General features: G+C 42.0%; 1 protein-coding gene across 3 annotated transcripts in view; it reads left to right on the forward strand.

Annotated features, from left to right (window-relative positions):
• The window catches only part of DAB1 (DAB adaptor protein 1), a 165,713-nt gene that overhangs the window by 122,846 nt on the left and 19,965 nt on the right, over positions 1-22,902 (forward strand). For 2 of the 3 annotated variants that reach the window (XM_077824740.1, XM_077824737.1), the window contains exon 8: positions 4,706-4,765. In XM_077824740.1, the coding sequence (XP_077680866.1) occupies positions 4,706-4,765 (60 nt within the window). The remainder of the gene's footprint in view (positions 1-4,705; positions 4,766-22,902) is intronic. The other variant, XM_077824739.1, reaches the window with a different exon arrangement.

Below are 22,902 nucleotides of genomic sequence, written 5' to 3' on the forward strand. Positions count from 1 at the left end.
AAATTGAAGTTACAACTTCTTTAAAAAAGAGTGGTGAATCGTTCAAATACTGAACACAGTGCAGCGCACCAGGGCCTTTACAATTGGTATATGCAACCTTTGCTGAATCAAATCACCTTGTTCCAGAAGAAAGGAAAACAAGAGAGTGTGATGGGCAGCACTGGTTTACATTCAAGAAAAATATCCTAGTAACGATACAGCAGCTTCTCAGGTACTGTTTGTACCTCTCTCAAGGAATAACAGAACTCCAAGCAACTTGTTAAATGAAAATTCTTGGTTCCTGACCTTTCGGTGCAACATAGCAGTCTGCCAATGGGTAGACGGTTGATTCCCTTAAATTGAATTTCTCCATTATTACTAACTTCACACATCTAATGTGATGGATTTTTTAGTGGAATGGAGGGCACAGTGAGAGCACTATGGGAAATACTTATCATTGGTCATTCTTGAAATAGAAATAGGAAAATTCTTGAAATAGGAATAAAAAGCACCTGAAAGGTTTAGGAGAACATGTCCCATTCTCTTTTGATGGGACTTTGCTCTTAAATCTCTTAGGTATTTTTGATGAGTTCCTCTATATTTTCTTATTTAAAATGCATAGTGTTTCTTGGAAAATGACACTGTCATAATAAAATGTGAGCTTTGTGAAAGTGTGAATGGTTGGGGCTGACACCCTCTTGGACTAATTTGGAGGTTGTGCCATATATCACTGGATAGGTAACTTCTGATAAATTTACAGTAAGATTGTGGACTTGACCTACTGTATCATCTCTCTCAGAGTATTTGTTCTCTTCATGCTTATATTATATGGGCAAAAAAATAGATTTATTTAAAGATTTACAAGATGTTTTATTAAATTTGTGAGGATTAATTTCAGTAGTAAAGCTCATTGACTTCTAAAACGTAACCTTCTTCCAAAGAACAAGGATAGTCAATATAAAGGTGATACTAGTATATTATATGTACAGGACATTTGTTTCACTATTAAGTTTGGTATTTCCCATTTACAACAGGCTTTCAGTGTTTTCTAGAAGGAAAAAACAATCAGATTTAAAAAATCAATCATAGAATCATAGAATATCAGGGTTGGAAGGGACCCCTGAAGGTCATCTAGTCCAACCCCCTGCTCGAAGCAGGACCAATTCCCAGTTAAATCATCCCAGCCAGGGCTTTGTCAAGCCTGACCTTAAAAACCTCTAAGGAAGGAGATTCTACCACCTCCCTAGGTAACGCATTCCAGTGTTTCACCACCCTCTTAGTGAAAAAGTTTTTCCTAATATCCAATCTAAACCTCCCCCACTGCAACTTGAGACCATTACTCCTCGTTCTGTCATCTGCTACCATTGAGAACAGTCTAGAGCCATCCTCTTTGGAACCCCCTTTCAGGTAGTTGAAAGCAGCTATCAAATCCCCCCTCATTCTTCTCTTCTGCAGGCTAAACAATCCCAGCTCCCTCAGCCTCTCCTCATAAGTCATGTGTTCTAGACCCCTAATCATTTTTGTTGCCCTTCGCTGGACTCTCTCCAATTTATCCACATCCTTCTTGTAGTGTGTGGCCCAAAACTGGACACAGTACTCCAGATGAGGCCTCACCAATGTCGAATAGAGGGGAACGATCACGTCCCTCGATCTGCTCGCTATGCCCCTACTTATACATCCCAAAATGCCATTGGCCTTCTTGGCAACAAGGGCACACTGCTGACTCATATCCAGCTTCTCGTCCACTGTCACCCCTAGGTCCTTTTCCGCAGAACTGCTGCCTAGCCATTCGGTCCCTAGTCTGTAGCGGTGCATTGGATTCTTCCATCCTAAGTGCAGGACTCTGCACTTATCCTTATTGAACCTCATCAGATTTCTTTTGGCCCAATCCTCCAATTTGTCTAGGTCCTTCTGTATCCTATCCCTCCCCTCCAGCGTATCTACCACTCCTCCCAGTTTAGTATCATCCGCAAATTTGCTGAGAGTGCAATCCACACCATCCTCCAGATCATTTATGAAGATATTGAACAAAACCGGCCCCAGGACCGACCCTTGGGGCACTCCACTTGATACCGGCTGCCAACTAGACATGGAGCCATTGATCACTACCCGTTGAGCCCGACAATCTAGCCAGCTTTCTACCCACCTTATAGTGCATTCATCCAGCCCATACTTCCTTAACTTGCTGACAAGAATACTGTGGGAGACCGTGTCAAAAGCTTTGCTAAAGTCAAGAAACAATACATCCACTGCTTTCCCTTCATCCACAGAACCAGTAATCTCATCATAAAAGGTAATTAGATTAGTCAGGCATGACCTTCCCTTGGTGAATCCATGCTGGCTGTTCCTGATCACTTCCCTCTCATGCAAGTGCATCAGGATTGATTCTTTGAGGACCTGCTCCATGATTTTTCCAGGGACTGAGGTGAGGCTGACTGGCCTGTAGTTCCCAGGATCCTCCTTCTTCCCTTTTTTAAAGATTGGCACTACATTAGCCTTTTTCCAGTCATCCGGGACTTCCCTCGTTCGCCACGAGTTTTCAAAGATAATGGCCAATGGCTCTGCAATCACAGCCGCCAATTCCTTCAGCACTCTCGGATGCAACTCGTCCGGCCCCATGGACTTGTGCACGTCCAGCTTTTCTAAATAGTCCCTAACCACCTCTATCTCCACAGAGGGCTGGCCATCTCTTCCCCATTTTGTAATGCCCAGCGCAGCAGTCTGGGAGCTGACCTTGTTAGTGAAGACAGAGGCAAAAAAAGCATTGAGTACATTAGCTTTTTCCACATCCTCTGTCACTAGGTTGCCTCCCTCATTCGGTAAGGGGCCCACACTTTCCTTGGCTTTCTTCTTGTTGCCAACATACCTGAAGAAACCCTTCTTGTTACTCTTGACATCTCTTGCTAGCTGCAGCTCCAGGTGCGATTTGGCCCTCCTGATATCGTTCCTACATGCCCGAGCAATATTTTTATACTCTTCCCTGGTCATATGTCCAACCTTCCACTTCTTGTAAGCTTCTTTTTTATGTTTAAGATCCGCTAGGATTTCACTATTAAGCCAAGCTGGTCGCCTGCCATATTTACTATTCTTTCGACTCATCGGGATGGTTTGTCCCTGTAACCTCAACAGGGATTCCTTGAAATACAGCCAGCTCTCCTGGACTCCTTTCCCCTTCAAGTTAGTCCCCCAGGGGATCCTGGCCATCCGTTCCCTGAGGGAGTCGAAGTCTGCTTTCCTGAAGTCCAGGGTCCGTATCCTGCTGCTTACCTTTCTTCCCTGTGTCAGGATCCTGAACTCAACCAACTCATGGTCACTGCCTCCCAGATTCCCATCCACTTTTGCTTCCCCCACTAATTCTACCTGGTTTGTGAGCAGCAGGTCAAGAAAAGCGGCCCCCCTAGTTGGCTCCTCTAGCACTTGCGCCAGGAAATTGTCCCCTACGCTTTCCAAAAACTTCCTGGATTGTCTATGCACCGCTGTATTGCTCTCCCAGCAGATATCAGGAAAATTAAAGTCACCCATGAGAATCATAACTGATCATAAAAATCATAGCTCTCTTGGATTTACTTTATAAGCGGATAGTGCCCAATTCCTTTCTCACTCATGCTGTAGCTGAACTCCACTGACATCAGAGGAATTTCTCCTCACACATTATAAATCATGACTATCAAGCATAGGAGGAGAGTTGGGCCCAAACTTACTAAAGTACAACAGCCTGTGCCCAGTAGAAGGGCCGATGACTTCAGTTCCCTCGTTATGCTTCTGTAGATGCTGCCCCAGACTCTGAAAGGACATTTTCCCTCTCATCAAGAGTTGCAGAATGCTAGGTCACACATTATATAGCGGCCTGTGATTAGCCCCACCCCAGGAATATGGGTGTTTACTAGGCTTGGCAAAATATGATTTTTTTTTATTATTTTGACAGATAATATCCATGTTTGTTTTTAAGCTTTTTTTTTCAACTTTTATCTATTTAAATTTTCAGTTTCAGGAAATTGTGTAAGGGTCGTATAATTGCTATTTAATTACGGTTCGACATGGAGATTCAAAAACTTAAAGCTGTATCACCATTAAAACACAAATTGTCAACAATTGTCAAATTGTCAAAATATAAAAAGTAAATATCCTTAAGTCAAATGCCAATAAGTTCTCAAGCAGCATTTTTCTTACTTTGCCTATTTGTAAATTTCAGCCATCATCAATGGAAATATTTTTTCGTTGGGTCATGTGTGTATGATGAAAATAGCATTTACTGATAAAAATTTAACCCTTCCAAGACTAGTTTTTGTTTTTTTCTGATTAACAATAATAAATTAGGTGAGGCAAGGACATTAATATTGCTGCTGGCCGAACTGATAGCTCCATTAAAAAAGCTCATCTGAGGAGAAAATGGAGCCCTGGCCCAAACATGACTCCCATTTTGTACCCCCCGACCCGTCCTAGAAAAAAGCAAACACTTATGTAGAAGAGGGATGCAAAAGCACCTTAACTTCATGGAAATTCATACCCAGATGCAACTTTGGGGTGTTCAAAAACCAGATCCAAGTTTTGCCACTCATGGTCATCTCCTCTGAAAGACATTCCCTATATTAAAAGGGATCATTCTTGATTTCAGTCACATAGAATGACTTAATTCTTTTGTAAAATACAGGGAACTTAGCTACAACTTGCAAATTTTCCAGACTCCTACCTCGATGATGATTGTGCATTTGATTTACTGTCACAGGTTCCGACGAGCCAAAAGAAGGAAGGTGTTTATGACGTGCCAAAAAGTCAACCTGTAAGTGTAAGTATTTTCCCTGTTTATACAAGGTAGAGGTGGTATGTGGCACAGCTGCTTTGACTCTCATAGTTCTCTGGAGTGTATGGTTCCTTCTAGCATTGTGATTTTCAATGTTCTGCGATACTAGTACTGGTTCAATCCCACTGGGGAACCTGGGCGAGCCATTCAGTTAGGGCCCCTTAATATGTACATATTTATTGAGGTCACCCCACTCAGATACCTACAACCTCCTCCTTCCTGATCTCTTTTATTCACGCTCCCCCTTCTAACCACTTGTAATGCAAAATCTTTCAGTAAATGTATAAACCTCTGCAGCTTGATCCGAAAGAGCTAGTTCTGGTAGGCTTATCAATCTCTGTATCTGACCCAGCCACCACTAGAGAGGGACAGAGCACCATACTGAGTAGATGTGGGTTATATTGCCTTCCCCCATACTTACAATTAAAACTGTACATTGTGTAAAGGTTTATTAAATTAGTGAAGGACAACTGTGAACGCGGGGGCCAGCTGGGTTGGAAGTGAGGAGAGGAGCATTAGGAACAGACAGAAGGAGTCAGAATTCTTGGGGTCTTGATGCAACATCTGCAGCCTCTCAGAATCACCCCCTGGCAAATACAATAGGCTGATGTGTAAAGAGTGCAGAAGAAGCTTCAAATTAGACAGTGACCAAACATCAGGAACTTGCATAAAATTACAGTTCTGTAAACTGAAAAAAGCTATATAAAAATCCCACTTAACATGTGGCACAGGAAAGCAATCGTTTTTAATAAAGCCAGCTTCTTTAGTAACTTCATATTATAACCTCTGTACAATTGCAATACAGAGATATAGGTAATTGTTATTGGTCTGAACAACAGTGAGCAGCTCCAGAAGGAAATAGTCCAAGCTCAGATGACTGAAAAAAGGGACCTCATTTAACAAATCTTCCAGCTGACAGAATCTTTGCTGTATTTAGCATGTTGCTTTCGTGGTCATTACTAGCCATAATCAGCACAGGGAGGTTTTCCTCCCACCATTACTATGTGTAATTTCCACCATGCGGCAAGCTTACAGCATGTTACAGACCAATAAAGACTGCTGGGTTGACCCTCCTTTTCTTGTTCCTTGTGAAGGTATTTGCACTTGTGTAAAGTGGGTGTCACTTGCTACCCGATCAGCTTGTTATCATTTTGCATTCACTCTCCATAGATGCACATGTGCAAGGCAGTGTAGAATTGACCCCATATCCTTACCCGAAAAAGGGCTAGTGACAAACAGTAAGGGGAGTGGAAGGACAGGGGCTTTAGTGATAAGATTATGCACTGGCTGAGGTTAATGAGGCATGCATCTTGAGGGTTGCACAGGTTTGGGCTGGTTTTGTGTTTTACGCATAAAGGTAGGTTGAGAGGCAATTTAGGCTAGTAGACTTCATGGGAAAAGTGTGTTTTGAGGAAGGATTTGCAGAAGAGTGCAGAGGTGCAAAGATGAAAGGTCAGGAAAGGGATTCTAAGTCCAAAATGCCCCTGGGCAAGAGAGTGCAGAAGAAAAATGTCCTCTGTACATCTTGGGCTGAGCACAAAGAGCAAGATGGGAAGTAAAGAGGATGGTGGGAGCTAAGATGTTACACACAATCAAACAAAGAAATAAAGCCCACTCTAAATAGTTTGTAATAATCCACTATGGGTGATCCACTTGTTGCTAGGCTAAATATAGTAAGACAATTCTTGTTGAATAATTAAGATTGTTGTGGGCAAGGAATAGTTATAAATTCCTCAGAGTCCAGTGTTAGAATTTTCTGTGTAAGTTTCTAGTTGGGGTTTTTGTGGTGGGGGGGGTTGATGACATTTCAGGCTGACTTTGTATATTGGACTCTGCTTAGGGTTCATGCAGTATGAAAGACGGTACAGTATTCTCGCTAAAGTCTTCACAAAAGCTTGTACAGTAAAACCGCCCTGGTAAAGAGGATGATTTTGTTAAGATGCTGGGCTCTGAGTTCAGCCCATGACGACATATTGCAGCTCTCAACTCCATGAAGTTTGTTATTAACTTTCACTTTGGCCCCTTCTCAGTAAAATTCAAAATAATTGGACCTGAAAAACACAGTGTCAGTATGCACTTTAATATAACATAGAAAAGAAAAAGAAAATGGAGGCATTAAGTAAGAAATAAGTAGCCAGGACCTTTCACCTTTCTATTGGTTTATAAAATAGAAAACCGAGGCAGCTATTAAAATCTGTGTAATATTCCACTACACATCTAGTTTTATTACTCATCTTTCTGCATGCAAGACACTTTGTTATGGAGATGCTTGCCATGATTTTATTTTTCTTTTTATAGCTGTCCTTATTACATAAACCTCTAAAATTCAATTTGTGCTCAAATTACCCAGCCACCTCTACTTGATTTAGACATACAAGGACACTTTCTTTATTAGTAAATCTTGCTTCCATTAATTTCTTAAAGGCTGAAATAAGGGGAAAGTTTTCTCTAGTTTCTAAAAGATATTTGGGATTTTGAATTCCCTCTTCTTACTTGTATAAACAGCCCTCCATAAAAATGCAGCAGATTTCACCTGAGCTCAAGTGGATGGACTGGGCAATATAGACAAGAGTCTATTTCCAAACCCAAGTATTTTTGTCTCATGTGGTTATTGATCCGGAAGGCAACAGTTGTTGGAACAGGGGATTGAGAGTCAAAATCCTGGTTTTGTTGACAGTTTTGCCTCAGGGCACAATGTGTGACCTTATTTAAATTACTTAAGGTAACACTAAGCGATTTAGAAGCCTAATCCAGTTTTCAAAAGTGATGTCAGCACATATGTAACATAGACAGACCCCAGTCATTGATGGGCGGGATCAAACCTGGGATCTCTGGAGCTCAGTGCATGAGCCTCTACTGCATGAGCTAAAAGCTATATGCCTGTTAGCAAAGGCTGTAGAGCAGGCTCATTAATCTCTCTCTCTTTCTCTCTCTCGTTGCCACTAAATGGGACAGAACACCACATCCAGGAGGCGTGTGGGTTACACATAGAAGTCTACACTGTCTTTCAGTGAGACTTGGCTCCCAAGTCTTTTTTGGAAATGGGACTTAGGCTCCTAAGTCACTTGGACATTTTTGAAAAATTTGCCCTTAGCCCCTCTGTATTATCTGTCTGCCCCTCTGTAGGAGGATTGTGATGACATCTACTCTCCTTCACAGTTGTGTTACAAAGCTTAATTAATTAGGGTTGTATGTATAGGCTTTGAGACAAGAATATTATAATGCTTTGCGTTGTGTAGTGTCTTTACAACCTTAAGTCTCGTGGCATGCATGTGAGGTAAGTATCATTATCCCCAATTTACGGGTGATGAAAGTAAGGCACAGAGATGTGAGGTGACTTGCCTAAGCTCACAAGAAAGTCAGAAGGAATGCCTTGCTAATAACAGATTACAAATCTCCTCATACCCAGCTCTGTAGACAAGTCTCCCTCTCAGACATCCTGGGCAGAGGTTTCTTTATAAATGTAAAGCGCTGGGATTAGGTTTCCTGTGCTCTCTCTCCAGTTCTTTGCTGCTTTCCCTTTGCAGCAGCTCCTGCTTTCCTGATATATCCCCATTCCCAGACATGTCTCCTGCCTCTTTAAACATTCCTTCCATGGCTTTCAACTTCCTCCCTAGGACCCCTATCTTGTGGTATACCCTGTTCTCTCCCTGCTTCCTTTCCCAGACAAACCTGTTTAGAATGGATGTCAGGCAAATCAGGCTTTCCCCGAATGGTATGTTTTTTTTAAGTGGGGTGTACGCCACTCAGAAATTGTGGCTCAGCATTTGAAATTAGCCCATCTAAAAGTACTAGTTGTTTAATGAGCTCCTTTTCTCATAATTTTCCACAGTCTTCCCATTATACATACATGTCAGGTTTTACCTGTCATGGTGTTTTTAGTAACAAGAGTCAAGCTGTAAATACCCTTCACTAAGCTTGTCAGTCAAGTCACAATAAAACCTACTTTTTTCATCAATGTGTCTAAACTATCTGCTTACAATTTTATGCAGGCTTTCAAACAACTCATCTTACTGCCATATAAAGATTCAGAGCCTGATTCCCAGCTGCCTCACATATTGGGTATGAAACATTTTTGGTGGATGGGAATTTTTTTAAAGAAAGAAATGGATGCATACTATGGACTTCTATGGATTAGAAATTCTGTCAGTGGTTGCTATAGACGGATGTACTTTTGTGCAGTGTGGGCAATATGCATTGACAGCATGCGCTCGATGTGAATTTACTGCCTTTAGGTCTAATGGTAATACTGGTGTGTAATGGAAGCGCTAAACGCGGTATAGTTTCAGCACTGAAGGTGAGATGTAGCTGTGAGGTGTCTTCAGTGGTGAGACTCACACTGTAGCAAAAGGCCATTATTGTAACAGCCTCTCCACACTAGAGTGATTTGTTTCCAGTCAACACGTGAATACCATCCCCTTTGTGACCTATGTCATCAGCCTTGTGTCACACTGTACATGTTTCCTTGCAGTGTTGCTAGGTGACCTCTAGCAGTGTGTATCTTACCATATGCTGCTTGCATCTGATGTTTTACACTGCGCTGTCATGTCTTTAGTCGACTTAGATTTGTTTTTCCTGTAGTTTGGATTCAGAAGTAGACAGATAGCATCCTAGAAAGCATCTGCATTCATTGTTGTCTGGCACTGGGTGCAGCTGATTGAAATGAGGCAAAAATCTTGTCCTTGTTTGGCACAATTATTTTGTCATGCCATTGGAGGTCACATTTATTTTGCTAGGGCTGTGTGTTAGGTCCATTGAATGGCTATTACAAATCATGGATGTTATCCATGATTAAAATACTTCCACGTTGTGGGAATCCCACAGAAAATTCAGCTACATTTTAAGTGTCTTTTTCATTCATCTTATAGAGGCCAACAAGCCTGATTTTCCACTGCCTCGCACTTGGTTCATTCACTTACACCTTTGCAAAAGGAAGGAAGAAGGTCTGACGTGGTAGTCTTTTGCACTTACTTTGCACTGGTGTAAATAACCATATAACATGTGAAGCAGTGGAGAACTAGTCCCCACTATGTTCTGACGTGTTTCTTAATGATATCTACAAATCACATTATGACTGCTTTTCCTGTAGCAACACAGGACTAACATTGCTATCGTTAACTATGCAGATTCTATAGGAAAGTCCTGTAAATTTTAATGGGGATTAAACCAATCAGATTTTGTAGAAATTACCTCCAAAACCTGTTGAATTTAATAGAGTGATCTCCTATTTTATTGCCTTTTGGAATCATTGTGTATATTTCTGTAGCAGAGATGTACTTTTCTATTAAATTCTATAGTGTGATTGTAAAAAATATTCCCTATTACATTCTGTATGACTTTTCCACAAGGCACCAATGGGAGCTTTGTATGGTAAAAGAGCAGAATTTTACCCCCTTAAACCATGGGGCAGAAAGTCGTGGTCATCATAAAGGTCATCTTCCTAAATAGGACCCACGATTTGAAACAGAGGGCCAGATTTGGATATCATTGATGTCAGTGGCCAAGCCCCCATCGAGATTTTGCCCTTAGCTAGTAGCATTTGAAAGGAAAGGGAGGAATGTTAATACAGTACATACATTATTTCAGAAGTAAACAGAGCAGCTTATGGGTTTCCTGCAGCTCATGAAGTTCTACTCAATAAAAGAATAATTAGTTAATATTTGTAATTGCTTTGAAGATTAGAAGTACCATGAAAGTACTAATATTGTGTTTTTATATGCTGCAATATGGCCCCTGGGTGCCCTTACCTTAAGTACGAAGGCACCGTTTACATGGATCCCAATATCTGGTGATCCAGCTGGATCCAAGGGGAAATTTAAATAAGACTCTTTGTCACTGAGACACTTGCCATCAGCTTTGTAATTTATGGCTGTGCCTGTTATATAAATCTCTAGAATTCTTTGTGGCCAAATTACCTTTACCTCCAAAATTCATTATATGCCAGATGACCCAGGTGACCTGTGTCTGATTTAGGCACACAAGGACACTTTATTTAGTAGTAGAAGTTGCCTCTATTAATTTGCTAAAGGCTAAAACAAAGAACATAAGAAACTCGGGACGGCTCTGCTCCTGAAAGCCCTTTTGGGAATTGAGTGTTCCCTTTTCTTTTCAGTCTATAGAAACAGAACACTTTCCCCTTGAAGCAGGAATAGATGGGACAGCAATCAAAGGCAGTCTCTTTCCAAACGCATATCATTTTTCTGTCATGAGCAGATGTAGCACAAATGGGATTTGTAGTCTCTGTGGCGTCTACCTCCATATTAGAGTTAAGAGCAGCTATCATGCTCTTGGTTTCATTCTTACAACTCTTGCGCTCCTAGTAAGCTGACCATAGTGCCATAGTTAGGCAAACTTTGGATGCACCTCGTACTGTATATGTGATGTGTACCAAGTCTCCGTAGACTGGATTGTAGGGGTTAAGACTTGGAGCTCTGCATCCCTCCCAGTTAAGACTTCCCCAAACAAATAAGGGTCTTCCTTCACCCTTTTCACCTCTATATTCTCCTCCCCAAGAATGTTGGAACACTCTGGATCTACAGGTGATAGACTCAGAACTAGATGCAGCAGAAGTTGGATTGATTCCCCTAAAAGAAGGGAGGGAGGTGGGACCCAATCCACTGATGAGTCCAAACTTGCCCTGTCTCCTAGTATCTGGAAGCTTCTTTCTGCCCACAGCAAAACCCTAATAAATTAGCAAGTCCACAGGTGCTAGCTACCTGGGAAATAGCCCATATACCAAAGGTTGATATAAAAGTTATTTTGGTTGGCAAATAGACTTTACCTTAAACCAGGGTTCCCAAACTTGGTTTGCACCTTGTTCAGGGTAAGCCCCTGGTGGGCCGCGAGACACTTTGTTTACCTGAGTGTCCGCAGGTAGGGCCGCTCGCAGCTCCCAGTGGCCACAGTTCGCCATTCCCGCAGCTCCCATTGGCCAGGAATGTCGAACCGTGGCCACTGGGAGCTGCAGGAGGCTGTACCTGCGGCTGCTCAGGTAAACAGAGTGTCTCGTGGCCCACCAGGGGCTTACCCTGAACAAGCCGCTAACCAAGTTTGGGAACCCCTGCCTTAAACGAATAGATCTTACCTTAGCAAACACGGTTCTCAAAGTGCTCACTCAATAAATTGAGTTCTTTGACTCTCTGTAACAAAGAGGTTGGTATTTTCTTTTAAAGTCTTTTATTTTTGTGGATTTTACAGAATGGCAGGGTTAAAAGAGGAGTGTTTTTTTTAAACATATGCCTACCAATTTGAAAATCCATTTCTTAGCGTAAGTCAAGATAAGACATACTATTTGAGAAGCAATCCGGGGGATTAAAATCAACGTTTTTGCCCCCATTTTATCTGGAATAGAATAAAAATTATAAATCTTGGCAGAATCTTCAGTGGGAGGAAACATAAAGTGCTAAGATTTATAAAATGCTACCCATCTTCTCAATTTGAATATATGACAAATTGAGAAACTGAAAACTTCACCTTGTTCAAGTTGTTTTGATTTTTGGAAGCACTTTTGCAAACAGTAAGAGGAAAAAAATCACAAATGAGTATCATTTATAAAAGCAGCATTTACTGTTGGCTCTAATTTTCAAAATAATAATTGCAATTTCTTTACACACCGTGCATTAAGACAGATTTATTATTACTTCTAGCATTTCTGTTTGAAGAGACATAGCACTTGTACATTGGCCATTTGCAGTCAGTTTGATTTAGTGTTTTCCCCTTTCCTCCTGTTGCCATTGTCTACACCCATAGCTTATCTACACTTCCCTCCCAGGGACAGTTTTCCAATGTGAGCTATGTTTAGTTTCTCAAAGGTGCTATAATCAGTGCAGTTTGTTTATATCCTACTGTGAGAGCAGTAACTGAGTTGGAAGTCTTTCAGTAAACATTCTGTAATGTAGTTGTTACACTACGATGATTATACTTTCCCTATGGTACAATGCTTCATAAGAAAGGAATACTGATGCATGTACAAAATAGATGTTAGTAGTACTTTGGACAATCGTTTTAATTTTGTTTCTTTAATGGCATATCAATTTCTGTTCACAGTCCAAGTGGTTGACTATTTTTTTTAATCTTAAAAACTTGACAGAGATAGTGTATAATTGGATTACATCTATTTTGAACATATGTCAGTATTCCCTTTTGATTAAGCATTGTACCATAAGGAAATTATAATCATCATTGACCAAGTTAGCATAGATGTCATACAAGATACAATTACTGTTACGCAATAGAAGAGGGAAAGATTTCAAAGTCCAGTCTTCTCTGAAAATGTAGATTACTGGGAAGATTTCACTTGCCTCATTTTAGGAAGGTCTTTAGCTAGGCCAGGGCTCAGGCCAGAAACTTTGTTTCTGGACTCAGATCCTGATTTCCTGCAACCCCCCTGACCTGATGCAACTTCCTGTGCACCCTAGGGTGCACTTTGGATTGACACCCAGAGGGGTTCACATGGGATGGTGGGGCCTGTGGAGCCCCATGCCATGAGTCCCAGCACATGGTCCTCATGGGGATAGATCCATAGTGTGGGGCTGGGCAGGGCTGCTGACCCCTTAGGGTGGAGGTCTTTTCAGAGAAGCTTGTTTACAAAGGAGCACACTGCTATATTTGCTATTCTCTCATCCCCAAAGGGGAACTGACCTAGGTGGCAGGGTCAGAATGTCACAGGGAGTCAAAGGGGATGCATGGGCATCCCCTTTGAAATGTGGGTGCAGTTTTACAGGAGTCACTTAGGTCCCATAAACCTTTATACCCGATCCCAAGAAGATGTGGGAGGGCACTTCCCCATCCAGCCAGGTTTAGTACCACAGTTCAATCCAGTCCATGTGGACCAGACTTTCTCAGGGGGGGCTTATTTTCAATATTTTCCTCCTACCTTCAGTCTCCAGATCCTCAAGTGTAGGGGGCTTTGTTCCTTTTACCCCTGCTGGAAACTTCACCTCCTGACTACTGGGCCCTGCCTGGCACCCATGTAAAGGAACTATTAATACACACAGGGGTCATGCTGTGTGGTAGGAGAGAGCGGGCACGCTGATGTTCTGCCTAGGGTGGCAGATTATCTTGAGCAGCCTCTGACTGCTATATTTATGTTATCTACAGAGAGCCCCATCCTGCATATCTTTACTCATGCGAGTAATCCCCTTGGTGCCAGTGGGAGAGCACAATTACGTTTGCAAGTTCAGATCCTGAATGTGTCCATAAGCCATAAATTTCCCATCTCCAACATTCATTCTCAAAACCCTGTAACAGCTAGCATATCTTTGCTTAGTAATTTTTCTCTGTTTCCCTATTCATGTCGAGTATATGTTCTGGAGACGTGTGATAAAGTTTTGGGTAGAAAAAGCATCATTATAAATGATGCTGTTTTCTTATCTCACTGTTCAGAAACCTGCTTTACTGGACAATGTTAGTTACTGAGGTCAAAGAAAGAGCTCTTAGAAGTTTGTTCAATTACAAGGCTATTTCACAAGATACTTTTCCTGACTTCAAAATTATATACGGCTGTGTATAAAATTCATAGTTGTATAGTTGAATGAATTTTAAAGTCGTGACAGTAAAAAAAAAACGTTTTGGCCATAAAAAATAAGACAAAAATAAAGTAATTTCTGAATTTCAAATGTGTCCTAGAGAAACTGTTAAAACAAAACCAAAAAACACCGGCATTTCTTTTAGAGGATTTAAGGTAAAGTTTTGAGTATATGGATCTGTTATTTTCAAAGAAACACAGTTTTTCCTTTCAGAGATAAGTACCATTTGTGACAGGGTCGGGCCAGATGGCTACAGGAGAGTGATAGAAGGCAGATATATTAGCCCCAGGTTAAGTAGGTCCTTTTTCCCTGGGTAAGGTAACGGGTAAGGTAACAGGGAAGGTTCCAGAACAATCAGAAACTTTCTGGAAGCAATTAAGGCAAACAGGCTGATTAGAACACCTGCGGCCAATCAAGAAGCTGCTAGAATCAATTAAGGCAGGCTAATCAGGGCACCTGGATTTTAAAAAGGAGCTCACTTCAGTTTGTGGTGTGCGTGTGAGGAGCTGGGAGCAAGAGGTGCAAGAAGCTGAGAGGGACAAGGCATACTACTGGAAGACTGAGAAGTACAAGCATTATCAGACATCAGGAGGAAGGTCCTGTGGTGAGAATAAAGAAGGTGTTGGGAGGAGGCCAGGGCGAAGTAGCCCAGGGAGTTGTAGCTGTCTTGAAGTTACCTGGGAGTAGTTTTGGGCAAGTATTGCAAAAGATTTACCCTTAAAATCTGCAAATGAATTTCCTTTGGCTGAGCTTGTGCCCTAAGTTGTGTTCGCTTTCTATAAACATCCAAGCAAGTGCAATTTACCTGCACAAATTCTCACAGAATTGTAATGTTAAGTTCAGCAAATCAAATATATTTCTGCCAAAAATGGTATATTTAACACAATAGAGGAACAGTGAGGCAGGCAGAGATCTGACTGCATCCTCCATAATTAGGACCACACAGTACTAGCATTGAGATGGTATCGTGCTCTTTGTCACCAAGTTTTATTTCCTAGCTTAGTGCTTTCAGTGACTTTCAATTTAGGCATTCAGCATGAGGATGCTACTCATACATCTTCAAGTGTGTCCCAGCAGCACTCCCTTTGATCAGTCTCCGTGCCTGCTTGCTTGTAGCACATGTACAGCAGGGAACCAGCAAGCAAACAGAGAGCACAGAGAATGATCTGATGATGTGGAAATAGCCTGAAAGGAAGGAAGGGCTGATTCTGGACTTACAGTTGCACTGCGTTTCACTGTCACTGGGCTTGCCCAGCTTTGTTCTTTAACATGGAATTTTGCAGGATGTGTGCCCAAAAGAGAGATTAGTTCCCCTTGATACAATGGGCCTGATTTCAATTTCATGCTATTTCCATTGACTTCTATGGAGTTGGTTTGGATTAATTGTGATTTACATTGGTATAGATGAGATGAGAATCAGTTCCATTGACTTTTTCATTTTTAATTGAATGGTTAAGTTGTTCATGCTTTAAAAAATTCTCCCCGTATAGTAACCGTTTCTGATTAACATCATTTACCAGCCATGCCCCTGTTAACACCCTCATGGCAACATATAACAGATGACCATTATAGATCATACCAGGTCCTTTAGTGGTGTTCATGGCAAAAGTTAATAATAAAGTCTTATATGATGTGGTGATTCTATGGAGTCACTATCACTTTTCTTCATGTTTTTAAACTGGACAATAAGAATTTTAGACAAATTGGAGGGTATGGCATTGGATGATCTAGAGTTAAGCTCCTTAGTTTATGCAAGTGACATCATACAACTGGCAGACAATGTTTGAATTAATGCTTATGCTCTTTGCAACCTTGGAAAATTGAACTTATGCTACTTTGTCTCCTTAGAGTTCGTTGTATCGTTGAAAAGAGACAATAGATAATGTGCTGAAATGCAGCAGCAGTGAAGTAGTAGAACAAGTAGAACCTTATATTTACCTAGGAAGTTTGATCAGTGCCAACAGTTCCATCAAGCAGGTCCGTCCCTAGGGGGGTGCGGGACCCGGACAAATCACCACCCGCCGGTGTGGGGGGACCCGCTCTGCATTGGCAGCTGGGCTGGCGGGATGGATCTGGGCTGGCAGGACGGATCTGGACTGGTGCTGGGCTGCCTACTGCTGCTGGCAGTTGACGATGCCTACTGCGGGGCTATTGTTGGTCATAGCACCATGCTAGCTCAGATCTCTGGCCAGGGCTGGGGACTCTCTGCACCGAAATGTGAATGGCCAAGCCGGGCGCTGTTTCCGCTAACTGCCAACAAGATGGTGGGCCCTGCGGAAGTGACGGATTCGTCTTCCAACGGTGGCACTGAAACATTTTTAATAGAGGGGTGGAAGCCGGGACCTCGGGGGCGCTGCAGCATCGCCCGCACACCTAGTTCCTGTGCCTATGTCTTCCGGGACCGACCGTGACAGCCAATTGCACCGGCCCACGGGGCCCAGAGCAGTCACCCTGATTCACCCTACCCAAGGGATGGCTCTGCCATCAAGGATGAGGTTAAAAGGAGATGTTCCTTAGCTACAACTGCTGCACAGAAACTGAAGAAATTATGGACTAATAGAAACATGTTTGGTACCAAAATGAAAATTTCTCAAACCAGCGTGCTAACACTCTGTGGGCTGGAAGCAGCTGCATTAAATGCAACTGACATCAGAAGGCTGGAGGCAGTAGAGATGAGAGTTCTTCAAAAGATGGCAGCTGTCAAGTGGAATGATTTTAAAACAAATGAAGTTAGAAGGAGAATAGCAAGTGAAATCATGGGAGAGGATTGGCTACAATCAGAAAGATTATAATGGTGGAGGTACCGTGGAAGATGATAAGAAAATAAAATAAACACAATGAAGGTTAGTTTGACGTAGAGGCTGATCACTGACTGTGATAGAACACTGTATGCCAGGACATGACCCGGCTGGGCTTAATGGAGGAACTAGCCATAGACAGGAGTGAATGGTGACCCTGAAGTGCTCTCTGTGTTTGTACAGATGCTCCAGGATTAAATGATGATGGTGTCTGATGCATTGTAATGTCTGTGCATTCAGATAACTTTAAAGGCAGATTCACAAATATCCACCCAGTTTCTGCATTATGGAAGCTGGATGGAATTTTCACTGTATTAGCCTCTGAAAAAAACTCCAACACAGAGAAATAGAAAATTAGAGGTAGAAGTTTACCTGGCATTGTTTTCCTATATATTATTATATTTTCTTTACACAGTGAACATTAAGCTGTATCATTTTCTGTGACTTTAAGAAATAATATAGAACATAACTTTGTCAAAGAGTAACATTCTTCTGCTGCTACATAAAAGTCAATGTGACTGAGGCAGTGGAGTGTTGGAGTGATCAGCGCATAATATGAAGATGGAAGGCAAAGGTGGTATTACTCCATTGTTGCGCTTCCCCAGTCCTGGATGGTCCTAGAAAAGGGAGTCACCAGCTGGCTGTCACAGTTACTGGGCTGACTGCACCTCTGACCCCTCCTAGTGTCTTTGAGTGCATCCCTGCCCCGATCCGGTGTCAGGCCTTGAGCCATCACCTCTCTTGGTATGGAATCACTCATGTCTCCCATTCTCAGGCTGGTCTTGGGCTGCAGTTGCCTGGGTTTGACCATAATTAACTCAGCAGACCTGAGTTAGGTTCAGTACCTGCGATTCTGAAGCTATGACCACTGGCATTCGATGACCAGACAGCCTTCTTTAAGCCAAGTATTGTTTATTTGGAACTAATGCTTTTCTGAGGAAACTATCTTAAACCAGACTATATTTACATTTACATTTACCAGATGTCTATCCATCTTCCACCTGGGTATCCTAGTAGATATAAATTGCCTACAGGCACCCCAAGACCCGCAGGACATTGTTTTAAATCCACCAGTCTTTCAATCATACCCCCAGCCACGCCAACACCCACATGCAAATGGCGTGTCTACATTTAAAACACCACACCACTGACACACGTAGGTAACCAGAGTTAATTTTCTAGTGTAGACCAGGCCTCATAAGGCTACGTCCGCGCGGGTGTAAATTGCACAGTGTAGCCGCTCTTTGTCACCGGGAAAGAGCTCTCCCGTTGACAAAATAAAATCACCCCCACCAAGGGTCAGTAACTTTGTCGTCAGGAGAGTGGCTCCCACCGTTGAAGCGCTGTCCACACCAGCGCTTTTCATCATTAAAACTTTTGTCATTCAGGCAGCGTTTTTCTCACACCCTTGAGCGAAATAAGTTTTAACGATGAAAGTGCAGTGTAGACGTGGCCTAACTGTTTATAGCCCTTTGGTCTGTCCGTTCGCACCAGTGGCCAAACAAGTCTTGCAACTTCCTTGGGAACAGGATGCAGGATCGTCAAGTCTAACAGATTTCCAATTGTCTTTTCAAGTATGTGCTAGGCTGTTCTTTCTTACCTTTCTTGTCTTCCTGGGAAGAGCCCCCGTTGAATTAAAGCAATATAGGTGCATAATAAACATTCCACTAACCCAATGTAGGTATACAGTCCATCTCAACAGGTACGTCTCATACAGTATTCATAAATTATTAAGGCACGTCCAAACCTATTACACAATGCATGGTAAAAGGTATTCGAATACAGTGCGTTACTATTTCATGATGACACCCTTGGAGACTTGTGCAGGTCATCTTATACAAGTGCCAATACAACCGTTACACCACACTATTATGAGTAGACATATGTGAAGCCCCATTTTTTTATCATATGTGATTACACATGCATGGACTTCAGGAAAGTATCACCCTAATGCAGAATTCAACATTGCTGGGATAAATAAAGGGCTTGATTCTCAAGCCTGGTTATGGCTCCAGTACTGCTAATCCCTAGAGTTCAAAAACCAGGAGTGGCTTAAAAATAAGTGTGTTTTTTAAAAAATAATCAATTCTGGGTTATTTTTTATTTGCCTCTGGTTGGGGGTGGGAGATTGAGTCTTTAGGGTACTGGAGTCGTTTCATGTTTCCAGATTTTCCTCTGTAACCACATAGGCCTGTAGCTTAGCTTTTATTACCAAAAAAAAAAAAAGAGAGAGAGAGAGAGAGATTCTCACATCACCACGACTCTAGCAGTTGGAACCTTAAGAAAGCCACCAAATGTCATGGAACTCACAATACAGACACAAGAACTGACACTGTGGGCCCCTTTATGCCACACAGGTGCCATAAACATGCTATCATCCAGCCAAGAATTCCCCTGGCATCGGGGAATACTCTTGTGGTGCATGTGCTGTGTCCGGGCCCTTCGCCTGTTTCCCATTCCCAGCTTAGGGGCAGGGAAGATGTCAGAGCTCTGCTCCGCTGACGTAGAGGCTATGAAGGGGACTAGAACTCTAAATGGAATTAGAGCTGAGGCTGAGGTGAGCCCTGAGACATTCAGCCAGAATCAGCTCCATTACACTCTCTCAACCTCCCACCCCCTTCCTGTGCTGAACAGAAAACTGATGCAGGCCAGAATCTGCCACAGTATATACCAAAACGTTGGACCTCATTTGTGTGTTGGCATTTAAACTCTGTCATATATATGCGCATACGCTTTCATACACATACACCAGTGTAGCAACAGTATATAAATCTACAACTAAGAAGGGGGTGTTCTATAGTACATGGTAAGAAATACTGTATATTAAATTCTCTTTGTATTCCAGTGGCTACATACAGTGAAAGTGAACTCTCCAGGGTGTTGTTAGCACAGTACTTAAAGAAGGACACTCATTTTTCTAGAGTGTGAATATCAAGCCCTGTTAGTACATATTAAATATAAATTTCAATGGCAAGCAGGCTGTGTCAACTCTCAAAGCCATGAGTAATGTGGTGACATTTAGTTTAACTGCTTAAGTGGCATTTCTGGGCTTCCAAAGTTTTTTTAATATTTGTGACGTGACTACTCATTGTAAATGAAAAATGGATTGTTCTGATAATACAAAAAGGGAAGGAAGAAACTGATTTTAGCAGTTTAAAATGCTAAATATTGAGGTTCACTGATGCATCCTATTTGTGTGTTTTTTGTTTTGCTCGGGATACAAGAAAAACAATGTGGTGGCAACAGGTTAATACCTGATAACGTGGGCTTTCTTTATTATCAGATCTCTTCAGGTTTTAACCTGCTTCATTTTTAATACACTTTCTAAATTCATAAGCCACTCCCAACCTCAAAGGTGTTCAGATTTGAGGAGTTGTTTAGCCCATTATGAATATGCTATATGATATTCAGATCTAAGCCCCAAATTCAAATGAGGTTTTGGTCTCATTCCTGTTTTTAATAATAATTACAGTAGTGTGCAAATGCCAGTCACTGCACAGATAAAGGAAAAAAATGTCTGCCTCAAAGAGTCAGAAAAGAAAATTGGAGAAGGGGTTATGATGCAAAATAACCAGGGTTATTTTAGGCACATGTTAGTTCCATTTGTATTTTCTAACAGGTAAATAAAATAATTGTTTTAGACTAGTTCTGTGTGGGAAGATCTCTGTGTAGAATAGCTTAAAAGGGAATTTTTAACTACTAGAGAGTAAAACTTAAAAACGAAGGAGAAGTTGTTAGGTACTGTATATGGGGATTGGTCCTGCTTTGAGCAGGGGGTTGGACTAGATGACCTCCTGAGGTCCCTTCCAACCCTGATATTCTATGACAGATAATAGTCACCACTTTGGATTCTTGATTGACTAGAGTCTATCAGAGGTAAACACCTAGAATGAATCTTTCAAATTGCATTTCCATCAAGAATAAACACCTATGGCACAGAGGGAATTCAGAATTAACTCAGCTTCAAATCAAATGGAATAAAATAAGCCTAAAGGAATCAATACACATATTTAGATTATCTGAGGAAGCCTACTTTGTATGAAATACTAACAAATGAGAGGATAATTATACTCAAACACTTCTTAAACAACCCACCAAGTGTGTCAATTACTCTTGAACTTACCCCATACCTCATTTATTGCTATACCATTTACTTACAAAAAACATTTTAACCACCATTTAAACATAGCAATCCCCAGTGAACTAACAAAGGGGCAGAGGGGGGCAGGAACAGAGAAACTGGCTGAAAGTACAGCTGCACTGCAGCTGGAGGTTTAATTTCCAACTCGGATTCACAGACACACTAGCGCTGGTGGAGTCAGCATACTTACTATAACTCTGTAGCTGTGGTGGCATGGGCTGGCCGCCCAAGTACTTACCTAGCGTCTCGGATGGATTTGCACTCAGATGGCTAGCCCAGGCCATCACCTGCACTGTCCTGGCTATGCTGCTATTGTTAACAGGATAGCTTGATCAAAGCTGGTACATGTACATCTATCCAGCTGCAGTGTAGACATGCTCTAAAGATGGAGATTCAAGCCAAAGCTAACGTAGCTGAATACATCTTACATCATGATCTGAATCTTGCCAAGCTCAATCTCAGGTTTACTCCCCCAGTGAGAAATGTCCAAAAGAAGGACCTCTCAAGTGGGAGAACCTTCCTTTGGACATTAAAGAGAGTTTTGTCCCATGGGACCAGCAACAAGAGACCGTAGCAGAAAGGGTTTAAGGAGAGAAGCAAACTGTCAGGAACCAAGTCAACTAAAGATAAACATCAGCACTTGAACTGCACCTGAAAGTGATCAGAGAGCTAGTGCAGTTACTCTGGGCCAGATACTCATATGGTTTAAATAGATGTAGCTCAGTTGGAGTCTGTGGAGCTAAGCCAACCTACAGCAGTTGAAGATCTGGTCCTAAGTTCTTTTAGCAACCTGTTCCATTAAGGTTAGCAACTGCATTCTGCACCGGCAGAGTAGGCCAGATTCTGCCCTCGGTTACACTTGTGTAAATCCGGAGTAGCAGCAATATGCTATGTGGAGTTACTCCACTGTAACTGAGAGAAGAATATGGTACATGGAGTGCTCGTCAAGATATGGCAATCTTTACCTGTGTGTGAATTCACTAGAGATGGGCCTGGACCAAAATCCCAGATCCAAACATTCCTGGACTTTTGGGAAGTTCAGACCCAACTTTAAACATGGCTCAGCTTTTTACAATGGGTTATAAATAATAAATAAACTCCCAGATGTGCAAACACTTCAAGTTTTGAATAATGACAGGTTTCAGAGTAACAGCCGTGTTAGTCTGTATTCGCAAAAAGAAAAGGAGTACTTGTGGCACCTTAGAGACTAACCAATTTATTTGAGCATGAGCTTTCGTGAGCTACAGCTCACTTCATCAGATGCATACCGTGGAAACTGCAGCAGACTTTATATATACACAGAGAATATGAAACAATACCTCCTCCCACCCCACTGTCCTGCTGGTAATAGCTTATCTAAAGTAATCTTCAGGTTAGGCCATTTCCAGCACAAATCCAGGTTTTCTCACCCTCCACCCCCCCCCACAAATTCACTCTCCTGCTGGTGATAGCCCATCCAAAGTGACAACTCTTTACACAATGTGCATGATAATGGAGTTAGGCCATTTCCTGCACAAATCCAGGTTCTCTCACTCCCTCACCCCCCTCCAAAAACCCACCCCCATACACACACAGACTCACTCTCCTGCTGGTAATAGCTCATCCAAACTGACCACTCTCCAAGTTTAAATCCAAGTTAAACCAGAACATCTGGGG

The sequence above is a fragment of the Eretmochelys imbricata genome, chromosome 8, assembly GCF_965152235.1.
Source record: "Eretmochelys imbricata isolate rEreImb1 chromosome 8, rEreImb1.hap1, whole genome shotgun sequence".
NCBI lineage: Eukaryota > Metazoa > Chordata > Testudines > Cheloniidae > Eretmochelys > Eretmochelys imbricata.